Consider the following 20,175-nt stretch of genomic DNA (forward strand, 5'->3'; position numbering starts at 1 on the left):
TTCATGTGCTCAGGGCAGTTGAGTCTGTTCACAGGTCTAAACGTAAAGGACGGCTACCAAGGTTCTGCCACAGTCATGCAGGTGGTACCCACTACCATGCATTCTGTATATCCATCTGGTTTTGAAGATTCCTACTTCCCTGTTTGGGCTTCCCTGGTGGCTCAGAGGCACAGAACCTGCCTGCCAATGCGGGACACGTGGGTGCAATCCCTGGTCTGGAAAGATCTCCTGGAGAAGGAAATGGCAACCCACTCCAGTATTCTTTAGGAGAATCCTAAAGACAGAGGAGCCTGGCGGGTTACAGTCCATGGGGTCACAAAGAGTCAGACACAACTGAGCAACTGAACAACAACTTCCTTGCTTACACTTCCAGCTATAGCAAAAAGTCACTATTAAAATCTGCTGTGGGGCTTCCCTCATGACTCAGCGGTGAAGAATCTGCCTGCCAATTCAGGAGACATAGGTTTGATCCCTGATCTGAGAGGATCCCACATGCCGTGGAACAACTAAGTCCATGCGCCACAACTACTGAGCCTGTGCTCGCCAGCCCGGAAGCAGCAACTACTGAAGCCCACGCGCCCTAGGGCTGGTGCTCTGCAGCAAGAGAAGCCACCGCAAGGAGAAGTCTGTGTACCTCACCTAGAGAGTAGCCCCTGTTCTCTATAACCAGAGGGAAGAAAAAAAAAACCCTGGGCAGTAACAAAGACCCAGCACAGCCAAAAATAATAAATAAATAAAATCAACTTTAAAAGAATGGGACACACAAGTTCACACACAATAACAGCACACCACCTAAGGGTACACTGTGCTTCCATATGCTCAGGGCAGTTTAGTCTGTCCACATGTCTAAATGTAAACATTACGCAAAGGTTACCAAGGTTCTGCCACAGCCACGTAGGTGGTACCCACAGACATGCATGCTGTACGTCTGTCTGATTTTAAAGTTTCCCACTTCCTTGTTTATGCTTCCAGCTATAGCAAAAAGAGACTATTGAAGTCTGCTGTGTACAAGGAAGCAACTGCGAAACAAAATAATCCCTGCTGTTATTCCTACCTTTATAATCTGACAGTCAGTACACTCAGCTAGTATGTTTCCCTTCTTCGGCTGTGGGTGATAGGTAAAATGAACATAACTCAGATCTCTGACGTACAATTAGCTTTAGAGCTAAGCAATCCCTGGGAGTGTACAAAAGGCTCACACTTAAAGAGATCAGAGAGAGCAACATCCCGGTGCATCCCAGGACAAAAGAACTGATCCAGCAACAAAGGGCTGAGAAAAAAGAGCTCTATACATCACAGGGCTGCCGCAGGCTGGGTCTTCTTTTCTATGGGCTTTTTTTTTTTTTTTAAAAGAGTTTGGCTATTTACCAGTAGGACAATTTAAGAAAAATGGCTGTGGAATAAGTGATAAAACTTTAAATGATGCCAGATTTCATAACCCAATAAAATCTGACTAGTGACTCACTCTTGCTAGAGGAAAAGATGCTTCATTGGCCATACCTATAATTCCTCCGACGTCGTACCAGATGGACAGCTGGTCAGCTTCGGCCTCCTTCCATCCAAAGTTGTTACTCAGATAAAAGGGCAACCAGAAGAAGAAGGAGTAATTCACTAGCTTCAAGCATGCGTAGGCCAGTGAATACTACAAAGAAAACACCCCATGTCAGTAAGGAACGAACAGCACAGCATAACTACTGTTCTAATGCAATTAAACAGCAAAACAAAACGGAAGAGCTGGGGGCAAACAGTACCTGATTTTAAACTTAAATGTTCCTACAAATTCCCACTGCCCGCATGTCCTGGTCCTCCTCTTCTCTTCCCCTGACTTAAGTGTCTAGAGAGGCAGTACGATAAGCCTTGGGATTAAAAACACAGAGGACTACTCCCTAATTGTCCCCACTGTCTTCTCCTTTCAGCTCTCTGGTAGAAGCAAACCGGTGTTTTGAACCGTAAGGCAGGGCATGGACTCACATTTCTTTATTTAGATAAAGATAAAAGGTATTCATGCCACTGAGGAACACTAACCATAAGCAAACGAATCCAGGAAACATCACAGCTTTTATTGCAAGCAGCCAGGCCTTTCAGGTTCTACTTCCTTCAAAGTTAATATGATGACCAATGCAAAGCAACGTGACTGGACTCTAGTTCCAAAGGTCTAAGAAAAGCATCAGCATGAAAACTACTTTCACAGGGTAGTTTCTGGAAGCTCTGAGTCAAAAATGAAAGCACAGGATCGTCACGGGCCTTGTGGCTCTAGGTTGAGAAGTGAGAGCTGCCTTAACATGGCAGCGGGGCTGAGAAGCCTATATTCAACACATTATTACCAGGAAATCCTGACATTCAGCATCAAAGGAAGAAGGGGGAGGAACAGAGAGACACTTCAAAGGGTGTCTGGCTAGTATATTCTCTTCCCTGGAGCTGCCACTTATTCCCTAGGTATCACTTGTTTTAAAGGGGCTTTCCTGGCAGGACGGCTGCCCCCTCGAGAGCCAAATTTCAACCATTTTGTCCAGACAGCCGGCCACAAAGACAAAGGGATTAAGTTCACTGGATTTACTTTATACCCTGCCCAAGGCGGGGAACAATAGCTTGTGAAATACAAAGGGATAGCAAGAGAGCGCCACGTTTAATCAAAACAATTTTAAGTCCTGCCTTAGAAATTAAACTCTTACCAGCAGAATATTTTAATAACTACTGTAAAAAAAAATAACTAATCATTAGCGTAAGAAAAGGCCCCTGGGGAGCATGCACTTCCCTGTATGACACATCATCTTTTGATTGAAGAATTGTGGGAACTTACACTTCCATCTGAACTCACGCTTAAACCTTATCTGTTGGCAAGCATCAGTTCTCTTAGCTTGGCATAGGGAGAAGGGAGCAGGCAAGTATGAAATAGGATAACCAGCAGACTCTGAATCTAGTTGAGAGGTTGTATTCATAAAGCACCATTAAACAATAAAATTTAAAAGGTGTTTATTCACAATAACTCGACACTGCAGACTTTAGGGAGGAGGGACTGGCAGGCCTTCTGTCCACAGAAGGGGAACCGAGACAGAAGGAGGAGCTGAGTAACGCCACAGGCCTCACAGGGTAAGCGGGCAACACGACCGAGGCCTCTGAGCCTCCACTCCCGCGCCGGGGGCCCGAAACACCAAGACAGAAAAACTGTGGCAGAATGGACTCAGTTTAGACGTTAGGGAAAAAACCTGACTATGCAAGTTATGGAAACACTGGAATGCACTACCAAGGGATACGGTGGAGCATCCTGCTCTGGCCTTTTACAGAAGGGCAAACTATTTTTTTCCCTAGAATGGCAAGAATATAGGCAAAGAAGACAGACTTAACGAACCACTCAAGCCCCTCTTGCTCTACTTATAATTCTATAAGGCCAAAAGGCATATATTCAGAAATACCCATTTTTGCCTTCTTACTCAAATTCTAGTATCAGGGTCAGCAAACTGGGGCTCACGGGCCACTTCCAGTCAGGTCCACTGGTTCCATGTTGGCTGTGGAGTCCTCTGGTCTACCGGGCTGAGTGGCTGTGGCAGAGACAGTACGGGGCCCCAGAGCTGAAAACATTTACATCTGGCTCTGCACAGAAAAGGTGCTAACCCCCGCACTGGGTATCAGATACAATTTCAAGTGGTGTCAATACAGAAACAAGCTGAGGGCCACTGTTCGCGATTCCCCTGGAGATACATTCCTGAAATAAAGTCTCAAAGAGAGGCTAACAGCTTCAAGGTGCCTTATCCCCGGCAGGGCTACTATCCAGGCTATGATATCACCCGAGTTTCGGTGGGGAGATCCGAACAGTCCTTACCGCTATAACACCAGGAAGGCAACAAGCCTGGAAGAAGCTTATTGCCTTCACTTGGGTCACAGTATTGCCTTCTTGGATTGAATAATTAGGCTCAGCTTCATCTTCGTTTTCAGCACCATTAATTAATGGCCTGTGCGAGTCTTCTTCAAAATTTTCTTCTGTCTCGATACCTGGAATACCTACAACAGCGACAGCCACAGTGAGAGGGTGCCCTCCAGGTGCCCGGCGCTGTGCTAAGCGCTTTACATGTACCATTACTTATGCAGTCCACGCTATTTTTATTTGCATTTTACAGAAAAAGTTACTAAGGTTCGGAGTCCAAGGTCAATTAAGGTCACACAGCTAATGAGCAACAAACCCAGGACTCAAATTCTCCTTTATCGGGCTTCAAAGCAATGTTTTTTCAACTACATCATGCTATCTCTCTTACACACAGAAACTCGTTAATTACATACTATTAAACTGACGTGGCCCTTCAGTAAAACTCAAAAGATAGAAGAATCATACATCTATCTGCTTCTGTGGTTTCACTTGTACGTTCTGCCTGTACAATCTGTATTTAACCACAGATAAGTATTTCACTGAATTATTCTTCTGAAGAAGAAAAGATCTGTCTCAAAAAGCAAAATTCGAAATCCATCCATGCTAATTTCAAGCCAATGTCTCCATTATAAAACCTCATTTGCAAATGATGAGTTTTCCCTGAATCTATAAAAAGGTGAGCCTCACTCCCTCAAACATTTGCAGCTGTGCCAGGCGAGGCTGTGGCGTCGACAGGACACAAAACAGCAAGACTGCTCTTTTAATTCACTGAAAGGAGCTCACAGTTCTCCTAGAGAGAAAGATCCGGGCTGTTCCAGCCTCGGGTTTCTCTTTGCCCATCTTAGCAAGACGATCTGAGTAGAAAAGCAGCTTCTCTCACCGATTTCTTCCGGTGACACCAGGAGTCCAAAGAAGATGACAATCCCACCAGCAAACTGCACGGCCGCCGTCACCAGGAAGGCATACTGTGGGGTGGGAAGGGGAAAGGGGCTCCTGACACATCTGGGATGCTCGTTAACCACACAGTCGTTAGAGGCACACGTCGGAGGACGGGGCGACTGGGAAGGAAATGAGCACCGGGCGCCTGGCCTGTGCCCGGCACTGAGCTAAGTGTTTTACTTGTTTTCTCACAAGTTTTTCCCAGGGACTCTGTGGAGCTCAGAGAGGATAATTAAGGTCTCCTGGACACTGCGTGGTACTATTTCAACTGGGAAGTCAGAAGTAGCTCCAAAAATAGTGCTCTTGCCACCACTCAGCCTCACGCAACAGACAGTATCTGCCCTCAAAGACAGTTTCCAGTCGAGGGGGGTTCCACACTACATACAACATTAATAACAGGAACTTCCCTGGTGGTCCAGCAGTTAAGAACCGGCCTTGCAATGCAGAGGATGTGGGTTCGATCCCTGGTTGGGTAAATAACATCCCATGTGCCGTGGAACAAGTGAGCTGGTGCAACTACGAAGACTCTGAGTGCTACAACCAAGACCTCACACAGCCAAAAACTAAATCAAGATAAATTTTAAAAAGAGACACCACACATTAATATAGGCAGCATGGAGCTGGATAAATGAGAAGGCTGAGTCCCCATAGGAAGCATACAGAAGAACTGAATTTGGAAGAAAAAAGCCAAGGAGGTTTTGAAGGAGGGAGACAGTGCTTCAGGGAAGAGCTGAAAATCCTGGCAAGTGACCACCTTTCCCAGCACAACTGAAGCCCCCGCACCGGGCGGGTGGGAGACGGGAAGCCTTCTGCACGGGGGGAGCTGAGGGCTGTGCTGGAGGTCACAGGGAAGAACAGTGTCCTTCTGACGGTCCAGGTGAGACACCTGAGAGCCAGGCGGCATCAGTGAATTTTATTTAAGACAGAATGGAGCCTGAGGTGTCGATGAGTGTTTCCAGAATTCAAATCTGGGAGCAGCCCATAGGGTGACCTGAAATTCCCATTTGAGCCAATTAGTACAATCCAGGTGTGAAGCTAAGAAACCTGGGAAAATGTGACTATGAACACAGGAAGGACTTCCCACTGGCCCTAACTAGACCAAAACTCCTCAAGGACCAAACACTTGGCAAGCTGTTTAAAAACTGTTACCTACTTTCTAAAAGAGCAACTTACTTTCAGTTATTAGGTTTGGGGTTTTGTTTTGTTTTCTCTGCACTGCATGGCTTGAGGGATCTTAGTTCCTGGACCAAGGATTGAACCTACATCCTCAGCAGTGAAAGTTTGGACTCCTAACCACTGGACTACCAGGGAAGTCCCAATTATTAGGTTTTTGAACAGGCAATCCGTTGACATGAGCCATTCGATTTTTATTTGTTGAACATATAAGCACTGTTATTTAGCTTGTACTTTCCAAAGTTTGTTTTGGAAACATACAAGCCAATACAATAGATACTCTTTAATTCTTCCTCCATTTCACATAAATGGCAATACTCAACACACAGTTATCTTCACTTAACACATCACTGAGCTCTATCCCAATCTGGACACGCAGGGCTGCCTAATTCTACTTCACAGCTGCACAGGTTCCACTGAACAGGTGTTTCGTGGTTTAACTATTTCCCATTTGGTTGACATCTGTTACCAATCTTTTGCTATTACAAACAATGCTGAAGTAAATAACCCTGCAGATGTACTCTCTGTATATGATGAAGTATACTCATCAGTCAGATTAATTCACAGAGGTCGAACCGCTAAGTCAGAGCCATTATAATTCTGATGTGTCAGTCGCTCAGTCCTGTCTGACTCTTCACAACCCCATGGACTGTAGCCCACCAGGCTCCTCTGTTCATGGCATTCTCCAGGCAAGAATATGGAAGTGGGTTGCTATTCTCTTCTCCAGGGGATCTTCCTGACCCAGGGATCAAACCCAGGTCTCCCGCATTGCGGGCAGATTCTTTACCATCTGAGCCACCAGGGAAGCCCTGTTAAGTGACTGGGCTTTTGACAGACATTCCTATGTTGAGCCCAAGAAAAGTTTTTTACTCTCCCACCCGGCAGTGCCTGCTCTGTCACCTCCTAATAAACATGGTATCAAACTTCTGGAATTTTACCAATCTAATAAGGATACGGTGTAGGTTTTTTCTCTTTTTTTTTTTACAGTGTAGTTTTAATTTGCATTTCTTTACCACTTAATACCTAAACTCCTGTAAGTGCAGAGAGTTTTGGCTCTTTGGGTCAAGGCTCTATCCTCTACTGCCTTGGGGCACTTAAGAGGAACTTAAGAATATTACTGAATGAATAAACAAGTTCTGAGTGAAGTGGAATATCCTGTCATGTGTTTACAAGCCATTTCTCTTTCCTTTCCATGAACTACACATTCAAATCCTTTACCTTTCTTTCCATGCGTTGTTAGTCTTTTTCTTTATCAATTTGTGGGCACTCTTTATATATTAAAGAGATTAGCTCTTTATCTGTAACATGAGTGGCAAGTACTTTTCCCCAAATGATTATGTCTTTAGACTTAGGTGTTTTCCCATGACTAATTTTTTTCAATGTGTTTTAATTTACCATAAGCTTGTCCACTCTTAATACAAACCTTGCTCCTCCCAGACACGGCACTAGCTCATTTTAAATGGTCACAGGATTACTTCCTAAAAATAAAACATATATTTATATACTGAAGAAAAAGCTAGGAAAAAAAACACCTACCTCATAACCATACTGCAGAACAGAAGAAGCGAGACATGCGCCCAAAATATTGCCCACTGAGGCACAGGCACTCCAGAGACCAAAAACAACCCCTCGCCTAGGATGGGAACAGAGCAGAACAGAAGACAACACAATCAGAATGGGTTCCGTGTGCAGCTCAAGTACAAAATGGCCAAACAGTGCAGGTTCACATTACACAGAATCAGTGTTCTATTCCAGTGTGGTTTTTTTTAAAGTACACCCAAATGGCAAACACTTAACTGGGTAGCTCTTCTTCTAAGACTTTATTATACTAAAGTTCAATTTGGAGCTCACTGAAAGACACTATTAAGAGAATTTAAAAATACTAGCCCCATGGATTGGGAGAAACTATCTGGATACCACTTATCTGACAAAAGACTTGCTGCTGGGATATAAAGAAATCTCAGAACTCAATACTGTGAAAAATAAACAATGCAATAAAATTCTAAGGAGTGTTACATCTATAATCATGTCAAATACAAAGTTTCTGAAAAGGGGGCAAAGATTTTAATAAACGCTTTAAACACACACACACACACACACACACACACACACACACACACACTTAAAATAAGATGCAAATAAGCACATGAATGGAGAAGGAAATGGTAACCCACTCCAGTATTCTTGCCTGGAAAATTCCACAGATAGAGGAGCCTGGCGGGCTGCAGTCCATGGGGTCACAAGAGTCAGACACCACTTAGCAACTAAACCACCACCAAGCACATGAAAAGATGCTCAGCATCATCAAACTCAGGGAGATGCAAATTAAAATCACAACAAGGTATCACTACACACCTAACAGAAGAGCAAAGTCAAAACACACTGAGCATACCTAGTGTTGGCAAGGGTGCCCAGCACCTAGGACCCTCACACTGCTGGTAGGGATGTAAAGCAGTTCAACCACTTTAGAAGAAACTGCCAGTTTCTTAAAAAGATAAACATGCTCCGACCATAAGATCCAGCCATTCTACTCCAAGGTATTTATCCAAAGGGAACACAAGCGTGTGTCCATACAAGGATCTGTGAACAAATAAGCACAGTGGCTTCAATAGTAAAAGCCAAAAACTAAAAACCTAGATGTTCACCAACAGCTGAACAGATAAACTGTGATACAATGGATGACTCCTTAGCCATAAAAAGGAATGAACTATTGACGCAGACATGGATGAATCTCAACATTACTGTGCCGAATGGAAGAAGAGAGACAAGAAAACATACTGCAGGGACTTTCCGGGTGGTCTGGAGGTTAAAACTGCGAGCTCCCAATGCAGGGGGTACCAGTTTGATCCCTGGTTGGGGAACTAAGATCCCCCATGCTGCAAGGTACAGCCCCCAAAAAATCAAAAACAAAAACGGAGAGGGAGACAACACTGTACAGTGAAAAAGCGTGTTCAGAAGCCACTTCCAGCTGTGCAGAGTGATTGCCACCAGCTCACGGCCCGGGCTCGATGCTCTCATCTGGAAAGCGCTGAGGTCCTCAAAGGCCTGGGTGCAGTGGCAGAATTGACATTTGGGGCCTACAAAGGTGTATCTACTAGTACTACCAGCCTCAATGTGTTCTAAAAAACTATGATCCCAGGACTTCCCTGGCAGTCCAGCGTTTAAGACTCCAAGCTCACAATATAGAGGATACGGGTTCGACCCCTGACTAGGGAATTGAGATCCTGCATGCTATATGGTGAGACATAAAATAAAACAATGACCCCTGACAACGGGAGGAGAGATGTGACTCACGCAAGGGAACAGCTTTTCAGGGCAATGTCTTCAGTAGATCATTTAACTTTTTTCACTTGGAAATCAAATGATTTGAACTAGACAATCTCTATATTTTTACCAGCACGATAATGCCCCAAGCCTTTAAAACACAAAACCTACCAAGAGGATCCCAGAGGGAAGAGCAAAGGTCAGGGTCTGAAGAACATGCTGACCAAAGACATGATTTGGGAAGAAACTGGTTGAAAACAATTGTGACTCTAAGTTGTCACAGTTTTACTGGTACTTTGTGGTTTACCGCTACATTTCACAGGAAGTCACTCTGTGTCAAGTGCAGCATCATCGATTTCACTTACTAGTTGTTATTTGCTTAAAAACAGACTGTCTTACTTTCAAAAGTAAACTGCAATGGCTTTCTTGAATGAGCTGTTTGTCTTTGTGACTGAAACAGAGAAATAATGAAGAGTTAAGACTGTCCAGTCACTGCTACCAAACACCCAGTGTCATCCAATTTGGAAAAGCTCAGACAAGCTTTTATGATACATGTCAAAGTAATTATCTTGAAATAATAGGATTTCAGGTGGTTTTGCCTTTATTTCTCTTTGTTCATTTGTATAGCTGGTTTCATGACAATTATCAAGTAGCCTTGGTATAATTTTCAAAAATCACGAATGGAAAGACATTACCTTAAAAATTTTAATAAAAACAAACAGCACACAAACAGCATCACCTACTCCAAAAGGAAACTAAAGTATAAGAGGGGAGGGACTTCCCTGGTGGTCCAGGGGTTAAGAATCCGCCTTGTAATACAGATGATGTGGGTTCGATCCATGTTTGGGGAACTAAGATCCCACATGCCACAGAGCAACTAAGCCTGTGCACCTCAACTACTGAAGCCCACGCCCTCGGGAGCCCACACGCCACAACTAGGCAGTTCCTGCACTAAAAGGAAAGATTCCACAGGATGTGACCAAGATCCACGTGCTGCAACTAAGACCTGGTGTAGCTAGTAAATAAATTTTTTAAAGTATCACTGGGGAATGAGACCTCTGAAAATCAATTCTATTAAACCAGCGACAGTAGAGCTGGAAAGAAACAGAAATCACTAGCGCAGGGCTTCCCTAGTGGTACGGTGGGTAAGAATCCACCCGCCAGTGCAGGGCACACGGGTTCAACCCCTGGTCCAGGAAGATTCCACACGCTGAGAAGCAAGTAAGCCCACACGCCACAACTGCTGAGCCCGCACTCCAGAGCCGGAGAGCCGCAACTACTGAAGCCCATGCACCGACAGCCCATGCTCTGCAACCACAGAAGCCACAATGAGCAGACCATGCACTCCAACTAGAGAAAGCCCACGGACAGCAACAAGGACCCAACGTACACAAAAATAAATAACAGTATTTAAACAAACAAAAAAAAGAAATCACTAGCACACTGAACATAAACATTATTTCACAACAAATACAGGTCATTATCAAGCAAGCACCATTACTCCCATTAGGAAACTGGGGAAACTAGAAAACCGAGAGGAGCTGTCTAAAGCATGCACTGATCACGACGACGGGTGGGGAGTATCTGCTGGGTACACTGGCCCCTGTGTAAGAGAGTAGACAAAAAAGACAGAGCTATCAATAAAATAAATGTGTGTTTCACAACACATGAATATTTATCCAGGACAAAAACTAGAAATCCAAATTAACAGTCCCTGAAAGCAGAGAGTCATAAATGATGATAAACCACAAAGGCAGAGTGTCACGAATGGTAATAAGAATCAAAGCCAAGTCTCTGGGTATCTCTGTGATTTTCCATCTGTAGGTTAGTATGGGTCTTCCTGAGTGGCCCCGAAGATCTGTCGGCAGGAGCCCCTCCATATACCATGGCTCCCTGTCACACACACCAACTCACATACAACTGATAAATAACAGAAGGTATGGGGGGGAATGGCCAATTTAACTAGGGCCCGAAGTTTGGCATTCTTCATCTGCATCTTCTTAAAGCCTTTGCTCTGTGACTCTAGGCAAGTCCCAAGGACAACTTCTCAGCTGTTTCCTTATCTTTCATTTTAGAAGGTCAAACTAGATCACTGAGTCTTAAAACAGGGAAGGCAAAAACCCACAGGAAGATACATGATGAGATGGCATGCAAGATGTCTATTATTACGATGTGTTATTTATGTTCTCTAAAGGGAAGATTAAAAAAATAATAATTTGAGATGTACTGCCTCAGCCACACTCAAAGTCTGACTGTGGTCAAAACAGTGCTGTGAACGTGTCTCATGGGCGAGACCTTCTCTATAGAGTCCACACCATCTCCCAATGTCCTCTGACGTGAAACCTCCTCTCTCTGCTATTCTAAACTTCCTCAAATAGAGGGAAGACATGGGTGGTGTTGAAAAGATCAAGTGATGGACAGCTGGACACAGAGGGGTAAGGGGAGGAGGGTGGGACGAACTGGGAGGACGGCACAGACGCATATATACTACCACGTATAAAGCGGACAGCTAGTGGGAAGCTGCTCTATGACACGGAGCTCGGCTCGGTGCTCTGTGATGACCTGGAGCGGCAGGGTGGGCGGTGGGCGGGAGGGAGGTTCAAGAGGGAGGGGATATGCGTACACATATAGCTGATTCACTTCACTCTAACACTGTAAAGCAATTATACTCCAGGAATAAAATTTTAAAATTAAAAAAAAAAGGGATAGAGAGAATTGACTCCGACAAATCTGAACAATCAGATATTAAAACTACTATCAAACAGGGAAATGAAAGAGGAAGGAAGTGGCATACCCAGCTTTCCCAAACCAGTTGCCCATAACAGCAACCACGCAGGGCCAGCCGGTGGACTGCAGCAGGCCGTTCACGATCCACAGGCTGCAGTACAGCCCCTTGTTGTAGAAATGCAGCCATTCCGTGAGAGTGCCAAAGACGAACACCTTAGGGAAGAAGAGAGAATGAGACGCGTATCACGTCCACATGGACACACCAACCCAAGACCCTCTGTGATAGACACATTCAATGTCTGCAGCCTGAGAGACTCACAGGAGACTCTTCAGATGCCCTTGCTCAGAGCAGCCCTGAGCAAGACAAGCATCAAACCACCCCGACCAGAGAGGGCAAACAGCGTAAAACGCAGCGAGGACCATCCCTCCAGCTTGCATCTTCAACTCTAAAAGATTGAGTCCCCATTGTGTGACCTTACATCTACTTCCCTTTCCTCTGGTTTATGGAGGACGGTAAAAAAGACTACTGGAGTTCACATGTGTTGATTCCCACGAGAACATGTGTAAATTCCAGGCACACTGTGGGGGCCAGAAAGCACCAGCTATTTTTATTAACCGTGGCTACCCAGTGTATCAGCATAGCTTGTGACTGACTCAGTCATTTGGTGGCATGTATCAAGTGACTGCTTTTTTCCAGGCATTCTGCTCGGGGTGGGCGTTTTATTTGCAGTCAATCTCCTTTGGGAATGTTTGGCGTGGGTTCAAAAATGGTGTATGTCTAATACTGTATGATTCCAGTTACATGACATTCTGCAATGAGCAAAACTGTAAGGACAGACAAACGGGCAGCGGTTGCCAGAGGCTGGGGACAGAAGGCAGGATGGCAGTTACACAACTATAGTCACTTGTCAAAATTCAAAACTGTACACTGAAACGGGTGAGTTTACGGACATACTTCAGTTTTTCTAAAAGTGTGTAAAAAAAAAAAAGGAAAGAAGACACTGGGTTGGCCAAAAAGTTCGTTCAGGTTTGTCCCTAAACCCAAATGAACTTTTTGGCCAACGCAATACATATACAGGTTTTAAAACAGTTTGTGTGTATGTGGGAGTGAGCAGCTTGTGAATAAAGTGCTTCAACCTCTGAAATATAAAGGAAAATAATTTTTCCCCCCATCCAACAAAGGCAAACATTGAAAAACAATTAATAGGGTCTAACTAAGCCCCATGCTTTTATTCAATCAACAAATGCTTGTGAACAAATACAGATGATTCAAATATGGATCCTGCCCTCTGGAGCACGGAATATGCCAGGAACTGGTCCAAATGCCCCCCACCCCCACAGTAACTCACAGGACCCTCACTGCAACCTTGGGTGCAGGTATTGAAAAGCGGATCCTGAAGCACAGCGAGACCACAGCTGGAAGCTGCAGGGGAAGGACTGAAAGCCTGGCAGTGCAGCCCTGCGGAGTCCATGGTCTCCACCACCCTGCTGCAGACTCCTAGGGACGACAAGGCTGACCGGAAACAAGCAGGCTGAGCGGCAGACAAAGGAAGTGCCTTCGAGGAAAGTCAGGGGCCAGGGCTCAGGACAGAGATCGACAACTTCCAGGAGCGGGGTGGACAAAGTCAGGCATCTGACCAGTGACTTGAAGGAGACACTGAGTTAGACTATGAAGAGCTGAGCAGAGGACACTGAAGGCAGGAAGAGCAGGAACAGCAGCAGTGAGGTAGAAAGGAGCAGGATACGTGAGGCCACGGAAGGCAGGGTGGTTCAGGAAAGCAGAGGGGTGACACGCGGGGCAGACGCGACTGCAGAAGAGAGCTGGGACTGGGTTCTCGAGAGCACTGGAGGCCACTCGACTTACGCGGTGACTTTTGCTGGTGACTGAGAATCAAAGAAGGGGTGTGATCGAAACCACACTCTCAAGATGTCCCTTAACCAAAAAGGCACCCAAGGGATCAGAAAACCAAAGATTCATCTTACTGTTGTATTCTATAGACAGAAGTAGGGGGCTTTCTTGGATTCTAAAATTCCTGGCCAAGATAACAGTAACTGGAATGAAAACAACAATGCTTTTCAACTTACCACTAATGCAGAAGAGCACATGCCAAAAGACAGAACCCATCGCAAATTCAGCCGATCCCCGACGATACCGCTGACGAAAAGGCCCTAAGAAGAAAGCATTTCATTTTACAGCTCTGGGTAACAACACAGCCTGCAAAAAGTAAGATACATTCCAAAGCAAATGAGGCAAACAAAGCCCCAAAATTACACCTCACTCTCGTGCTTAGCCTGACCTCTGTATCAGTCTCACCAGTGTTTCAAGAAACAACAACTGCTTCTGCACACTGTAAACATTTCATGCACCAAGACAGTGCAATTCAGTGCAAACTTCCCTTCTATATGATCCCCCTAACTGCCTGAGACACCTAGGGGAAAAAAAGAATAATTATAATAAAACAAGCACACAAATATACTTCATCTTCTAGAGCAGATAAACTCCAACATCAGTACCTGCTTTCCCAAAGGGATTCGTCTTAGCCATTTGCATTCTGAATGAAGATGTTACAACATGTCCTACGGAACAGAAGCTTCGGGGGCACGTGCCCTGCCTGTTTAATCTAACCCTTGGGTTTCATCACACCAGGAGGCAAGGAGACCAGGGAGGCAGAGATGGTAATTAGCTGAAGATAAGTACAAGTGTTCTGCCTCTGCTTTCCTCCCACTGAGTGGTAGGAATTAAAAGGCTGAGCTCATGGCAGGACTTTCCAGGCTTCCCTGGTGGCTCAGAAGATAAATAATCCACCTGCCAATGCAGGAGACCTGGGTTCGATCCCTAGGTTGGGAAGATCCCCTGGAGAAGGGAATGGCCACCCACTCCAGTATTCTTGCCTGGAGACTTCCACAGACAGAGAAGCCTAGGAGGCTACAGTCCATGGGGTCGCAGAGAGTCAGACACAACTAAGCAACTAAAACACACACACAGCAGGAAGGCAGACCAAAAAGCTAAGGGCAACACACTTCAGGTTTCTTCCACAAACATGTGAAATGAATAAATGTCTTAACTAAATACCTAAATTCAGATACAGCTGTTTCTAATAAATTGACTGTATTATACATATAATATATATATTGTGGCTCAGCTGGTAAAGAATCTGCCTGCAATGCGGGAGACCTGGATTCGATCCCTGGCTTAGAAAGTTTCCCCTGGAGAAGGGAAAGGCTACCCACTCCAGTATTCTGGATTCTGGCCTGGAGAATTCCATGGACTGTGTAGGTCATGGGGTCGCAAAGAGTCAGACACGACTGAGCGACTTTCACACACACACAAGAGAAAATTTAGATGATAAACATCGTAATAAATATTTCTCCCTCATTACTGTCAACTTTTCACTAAGTCAAAAGAGGCACCCACAAGCGTTAGAGAAGATTACGTTCTAAAGCTCCAATTCACATGGTCTCATGCTATACACAGGGCTTCCCTGGGGGCTCAACAGTGAAGAATCTACCTGCCGCTGCAGGAGATAAGGGTTCAATCCCTGAGTCAAGAGGATCCCCTGGAGGAGGAAATGGCAACCCATGCCAGTATTCTTGCCTGGAAAATTCCATGGACAGAGAGGCCTGTGGGGTACAGTCCACGGGGTCACAAAGGAGTCAGACACGACTGAGCAACTAAACAACAACCACCTTACACATAGTAAAGGCAGAGAAGAAAATCTCTCAATTGTGTTTCACATTAGGGACCTAATTTATTCTGTACTGCTCCAAACGCCCAGACAATACCTGGAAGTTACAGAAGGAAATGCAGCTCAATATAAAGAGCTACGATCACTGATTTTTTTTTTTTTTTGCCGCATCATATAGTACGTGGGATCTCAGCTCCCTGACCAGGGATCAAATCCCCATCACCTGTACTGGAAGCAGAGTCTTAAATTCTGGACAGCCAGGGAAGTCCAGATCATTGATTTTTCATGGCACTTATCTTTTATCTCCTAAACCTATTTAATCCTATAGACAACTATATTATCATAACTCTATAGATAAGGAAACGATCAAAAAAAAAGTTAAATTCCATTTTGATACTGAGTTTATCATAGCTACTTGGTAGCCCTGAGCCACCATGACACCACAAGCCTTCCTCTAATACTTCCTCAGAGGCTGAAGGAGAAGCACCACTGGATGGGACTCTGTACCGAAAAGGCTGGGCTGAGAAGCTGGGCCAAATGATCCAACATCTGCTCCAACTGTGTCTGTAAGTTTCCTCTTCACAGAAAGGACATTCTAACAATTACCCAAATAAACACGTGGAGATGACGTTGGGACTTTCACCCAGTACTTCACACCACCTGCACGGCTGCTGCTGTTTAGTTGCTCAGTCGTGTCTGACTCTTGGTGACCCCATGGACTGGAGCCCGCCAGGCTCCCCTGTCCATGGGATTTTCCAGGCAAGAATACTGGAGTGGGTTGCCATTTCCTTCTCCAGGCGATCTTCCCCACCCAAGGATCGAACCCTCATCTCCTGCTTGGTAGGCGGGTTCTTTACCATCGAGCCACCTCTGCAGCCACCACAGATGTCCCCGATGACCGGTCAGGGACTCCAGCTGCCCGATTCCAGGATACTACCTCAGTCAGAGCTGGCCCCGGCCACCCTCTTGTGGTTCTCCTGCTCCCTCCCAGCCTCCCTGCCCCACCCCTCGTCTTCCCCAGCTGGAGATGCAGGAACCCCTTTCCCAGGGCCCAGCTCAGTCCTCCCACCTCATCAACTCTCCCTGACCTCTCTTCCTTCTCCTCACCAACTCTCTTGATGATTTTCATCCAATCTTGAAAAAAATCATCTATGTGCAAAGGGCTCCGAAATCTCTACCTACACCCACGTCTCTGCTCTTCTCAAGGTCCTTCCTGGCCATCCTACCTACAGGACAAACTCACTGCCTGCCTGGTTCTACTCCACAGCACTTAGCACCTTTGAACACACTCAGGAATGTGCTTCCTTATGGCACTGTATTACTATTTGTCAAGTTTGTCAAGTTCCCAGTCAAGAACAGAAGCTTTTTAAAGGTCGGGAGTTTTCCTGTGCTGCTCACTGATGAATTCCCCTCAATGAGAAAACTACAAGGCATACACTAGGTGCTCGAGAAATATCTGTCACATGGATGGACAGAGGGATAGATGGATGGACGGGTGGATAGATGGATGGATGGGAAGGACACAGAATATAAACTCCAGGGAAACTGAACTCTCCTCAGTCAGCACATTCAAAATCCCTCACCAACTTGGCAAGATGTGGAGTCATTTACATCTTTCCTCAACAGAAAAGCCTAGTGTTCTAAAACTTACCACGGCATAGGAGAAGAGGAAAATGGTGTCCAGCGTTCCGAGGAAAAGAGTGGCTTCCTCTGCACTGGGAAACAAATGGTTGCTGCTCCAAATCTGTGGTCACACAACAACAAGAACCTGTTAAGTCTCACTGGGTCAAAGCACCTTCTGGAACCACCTCCGCCCACCCTCGCAGAAACCTGGGGAAGTTGAAAAGAGCAAATCAGCACTCTGTACCTGAGGAAACCCATATGCAAACAGGTCCATGAGGCCACAGCGATTTGCATAATAACACTAAAATGCTATCTGCTTCTTCCCTTTTAACTGTTCCACTGATGGTGCAAAAGCAGTGGTGGGTAAAACTCCTGTGCCTGAGCATGGACGGAGGCAGTTAGACCAAACTATACTATTAAGCACTGTATCTTTTACTGCCTCACAGTTCCCCAAAAGGGGCTATTTCACTGAAGAAAGTCCTTGGCACACACTAGACGCTCAATAAATATTTGTCAAGCATTAAAAATTATTCATCTTATTAAATCTGGCCAGAGTCCCCAGCCCCCCCTTTTTTTTTAAATATTCTGTTCCATGAAGTAGAAAATACTCATCTAGTACTGAGCACACCAAAGAAAGACAGCTGTTTTGAGAAAACTGTGAATTGCAGGCTGGAATGTCATTTTTCCTTGAAAGAGTGACTGACAGACAAAGGCTAGTTATTCAGATTTGGGTTTCTGGCAGATATTTCCTCCGAAAAGAATGAAATGAGCCTGTCACTTCCAAGACCCATACAAAGGACAAGACAGACAAATGGATCTTAATGTAACAGGATAAAAAAGTTAATTAATATAGTTTCAGATTCCACATTGTCACTAACCTTTAAGAAATTGCCTCTTGTCAAATTCTGGTATAGTATCAAAGACAAATATCCACAATTAACTAAAAAGGCTATTAAAATACTTCTCCCCTTTCCACTATGTATCTCTGAAAGCCAAACTCTCTTCATACCCTTCAAAGGATCCTGCTACAAGAGACTGAATTCGGAAGCAGACACGAAAATCCATTGTCTTCTATTAAGTTAGACATGAAGAGATTTGCAAAAATGTTAAGTCAAGGTCACTCTCCTTAGCAAGTGATTCTTTTTGTGGTTTTGAAAAAGTCGTTTTTCATAAAATGCTATTTATGTTAACATGTTATGGGTTACTTAGTTCATTTTTTAGTAATTTAAAACCAATGTATTTTTTAAATTTTTTAAAATTTCTCGGTTTTAATTTCTGAAACAGTAAGTCTCTATAAATACAAACTCATAGCTCTTTGGGATCAAGGAGTTGTACTAAATGATTTCTCAGATAGGTTACTATAGGAAAGAAAATTTGGGGATCTCCCTGGTAGTCTAGAGTTAAGACTTCACCTTCCAATGCAGAGGGTGAGGATTCGATCCCTGGTCAGGGAGCTAAGACCCCATAAGTGCGCTAAAAAGCCAAAACATAAACCAGAAGCAATACTGTAACAAATTCAATAAAGACTTGAAAAGTGCCCCACATCAAAAAAAAAAAAAAAATATCTTGTCAAACAGAAAATTTTTTGACTTCAGAATATTAAAAAGAGGACCTTCTCCAGTGGCTCAGTGGGGAATCTGTTGGCCAGTGTAGGAGACAGGGGTTCGATCCGTGATGCAGGAAGATCCCACACGCCGCGTGCCACAACTACTGAGCCTGTGCTCTACATCCTGCGAGCCACAACTGCCGAGCCCATGTGCCGCAACCACTGAGGCCTGTGAGCCGAGAGCCCGGACGTGCTCCGCTGCAGTGAGAAGACTCTGCCCCGCAACTAGAGAGTAGCCTCTGCTCTCCACCACTAAAGAAAGACCTAGCACAGCCAAAAGTACAATAACTCACTAAATAAAATGATTTTTTTTAAAAAAGAATATTAAAGAGAAAAACCACAAGCAGCAACTTTGAAAATACATCATCGCTTCACAGAACGCAAAATCCCCAAATTGTCAAGAGAATCTATAAACTGTGACTGCAGTCCAGTGACTCATTTCTGGGTGGCCTGTGCCATCTGTGTTGTTACTGACACCTTAACACTCACACTCTGCTTTCAGGAGCAAAAGAAAGACACTCACAACTGAAACCCATCAGAATGTCAGGGTGACAACCTGGGGCCCTAAACACTTCCAATGAGAGTGGAAACACCACCTTTCCCTCGAGCCACAAGCTCTGACCCCTGATCCCGTCCAGGCTCAACAGGACCCAGGATGAAGCCCTGTGGGGCACAAGCCAACGTGAGCCAGAGCTCACATTCAAGCAGTTTCAAGCGTTTTTTTCTTCACTCTCATGAGAAGCCACCGAAAACTCCCTGCAGGTGTGGCTGTCACAAAAACGGACAGATTTTAAACAGCTTTTTTCTGCTTTACTGCCAGAGTTCAGCTGAAGATACTACTGACTGCCTCCTTCACAAGTGCAAACAAATCCCAAAACTAAAAGAAAAAAAGCAGGATGAACAAAAAGATTCAGAAAATAGGATGAAAGAAAACAGGCTGGTGAAGAAAATTTACATCAATAATACAGCTCCGATCAAGACAATTATACTAACAGGAGAGAAGATGACTGTCTTGAGGAAAACTGTGGGTCACAAGTTGAAAGGTCATTTTTGCTTGTAAGAGGGACTGACAGATGAACTCTAGTTATTCAGATTTGTTTACTGGCAGATATTTCCTCAAAAGAGAAGGAAATGAGCCTGAAAGTCACCGGCAAAGTAACTTTAAGGTGCTACAGTCTCTCATGCCAGCCGGCACCTACGTACAGCTACCGGGTGAAAGGACCAGCCTGTAGAGGCCACAGGGATGGAGGCTCTTCTTGCGGGGGGAGGGCCTGTATTAAGCTACAATGATTGCT

At 44.8% G+C, this 20,175-nt stretch overlaps 1 protein-coding gene across 3 annotated transcripts in view; it reads right to left on the minus strand.

Moving 5' to 3' along the window:
• Window positions 1–20,175, minus strand: part of SLC37A3 (solute carrier family 37 member 3) — a 56,038-nt gene that overhangs the window by 20,310 nt on the left and 15,553 nt on the right. For all 3 annotated transcript variants that reach the window (XM_043872179.1, XM_043872178.1, XM_043872180.1), the window contains exons 4-10: window positions 17,303–17,395; window positions 14,051–14,134; window positions 12,033–12,178; window positions 7,511–7,607; window positions 4,743–4,827; window positions 3,821–3,999; window positions 1,501–1,642 (exon numbers count right to left, since the gene is read on the minus strand). In XM_043872179.1, the coding sequence (XP_043728114.1) occupies window positions 1,501–1,642; window positions 3,821–3,999; window positions 4,743–4,827; window positions 7,511–7,607; window positions 12,033–12,178; window positions 14,051–14,134; window positions 17,303–17,395 (826 nt within the window). The remainder of the gene's footprint in view (window positions 1–1,500; window positions 1,643–3,820; window positions 4,000–4,742; window positions 4,828–7,510; window positions 7,608–12,032; window positions 12,179–14,050; window positions 14,135–17,302; window positions 17,396–20,175) is intronic.

The sequence above is a fragment of the Cervus elaphus genome, chromosome 18 (genome assembly GCF_910594005.1).
Source record: "Cervus elaphus chromosome 18, mCerEla1.1, whole genome shotgun sequence".
In the NCBI taxonomy this organism is placed as follows: Eukaryota; Metazoa; Chordata; class Mammalia; order Artiodactyla; family Cervidae; genus Cervus; species Cervus elaphus.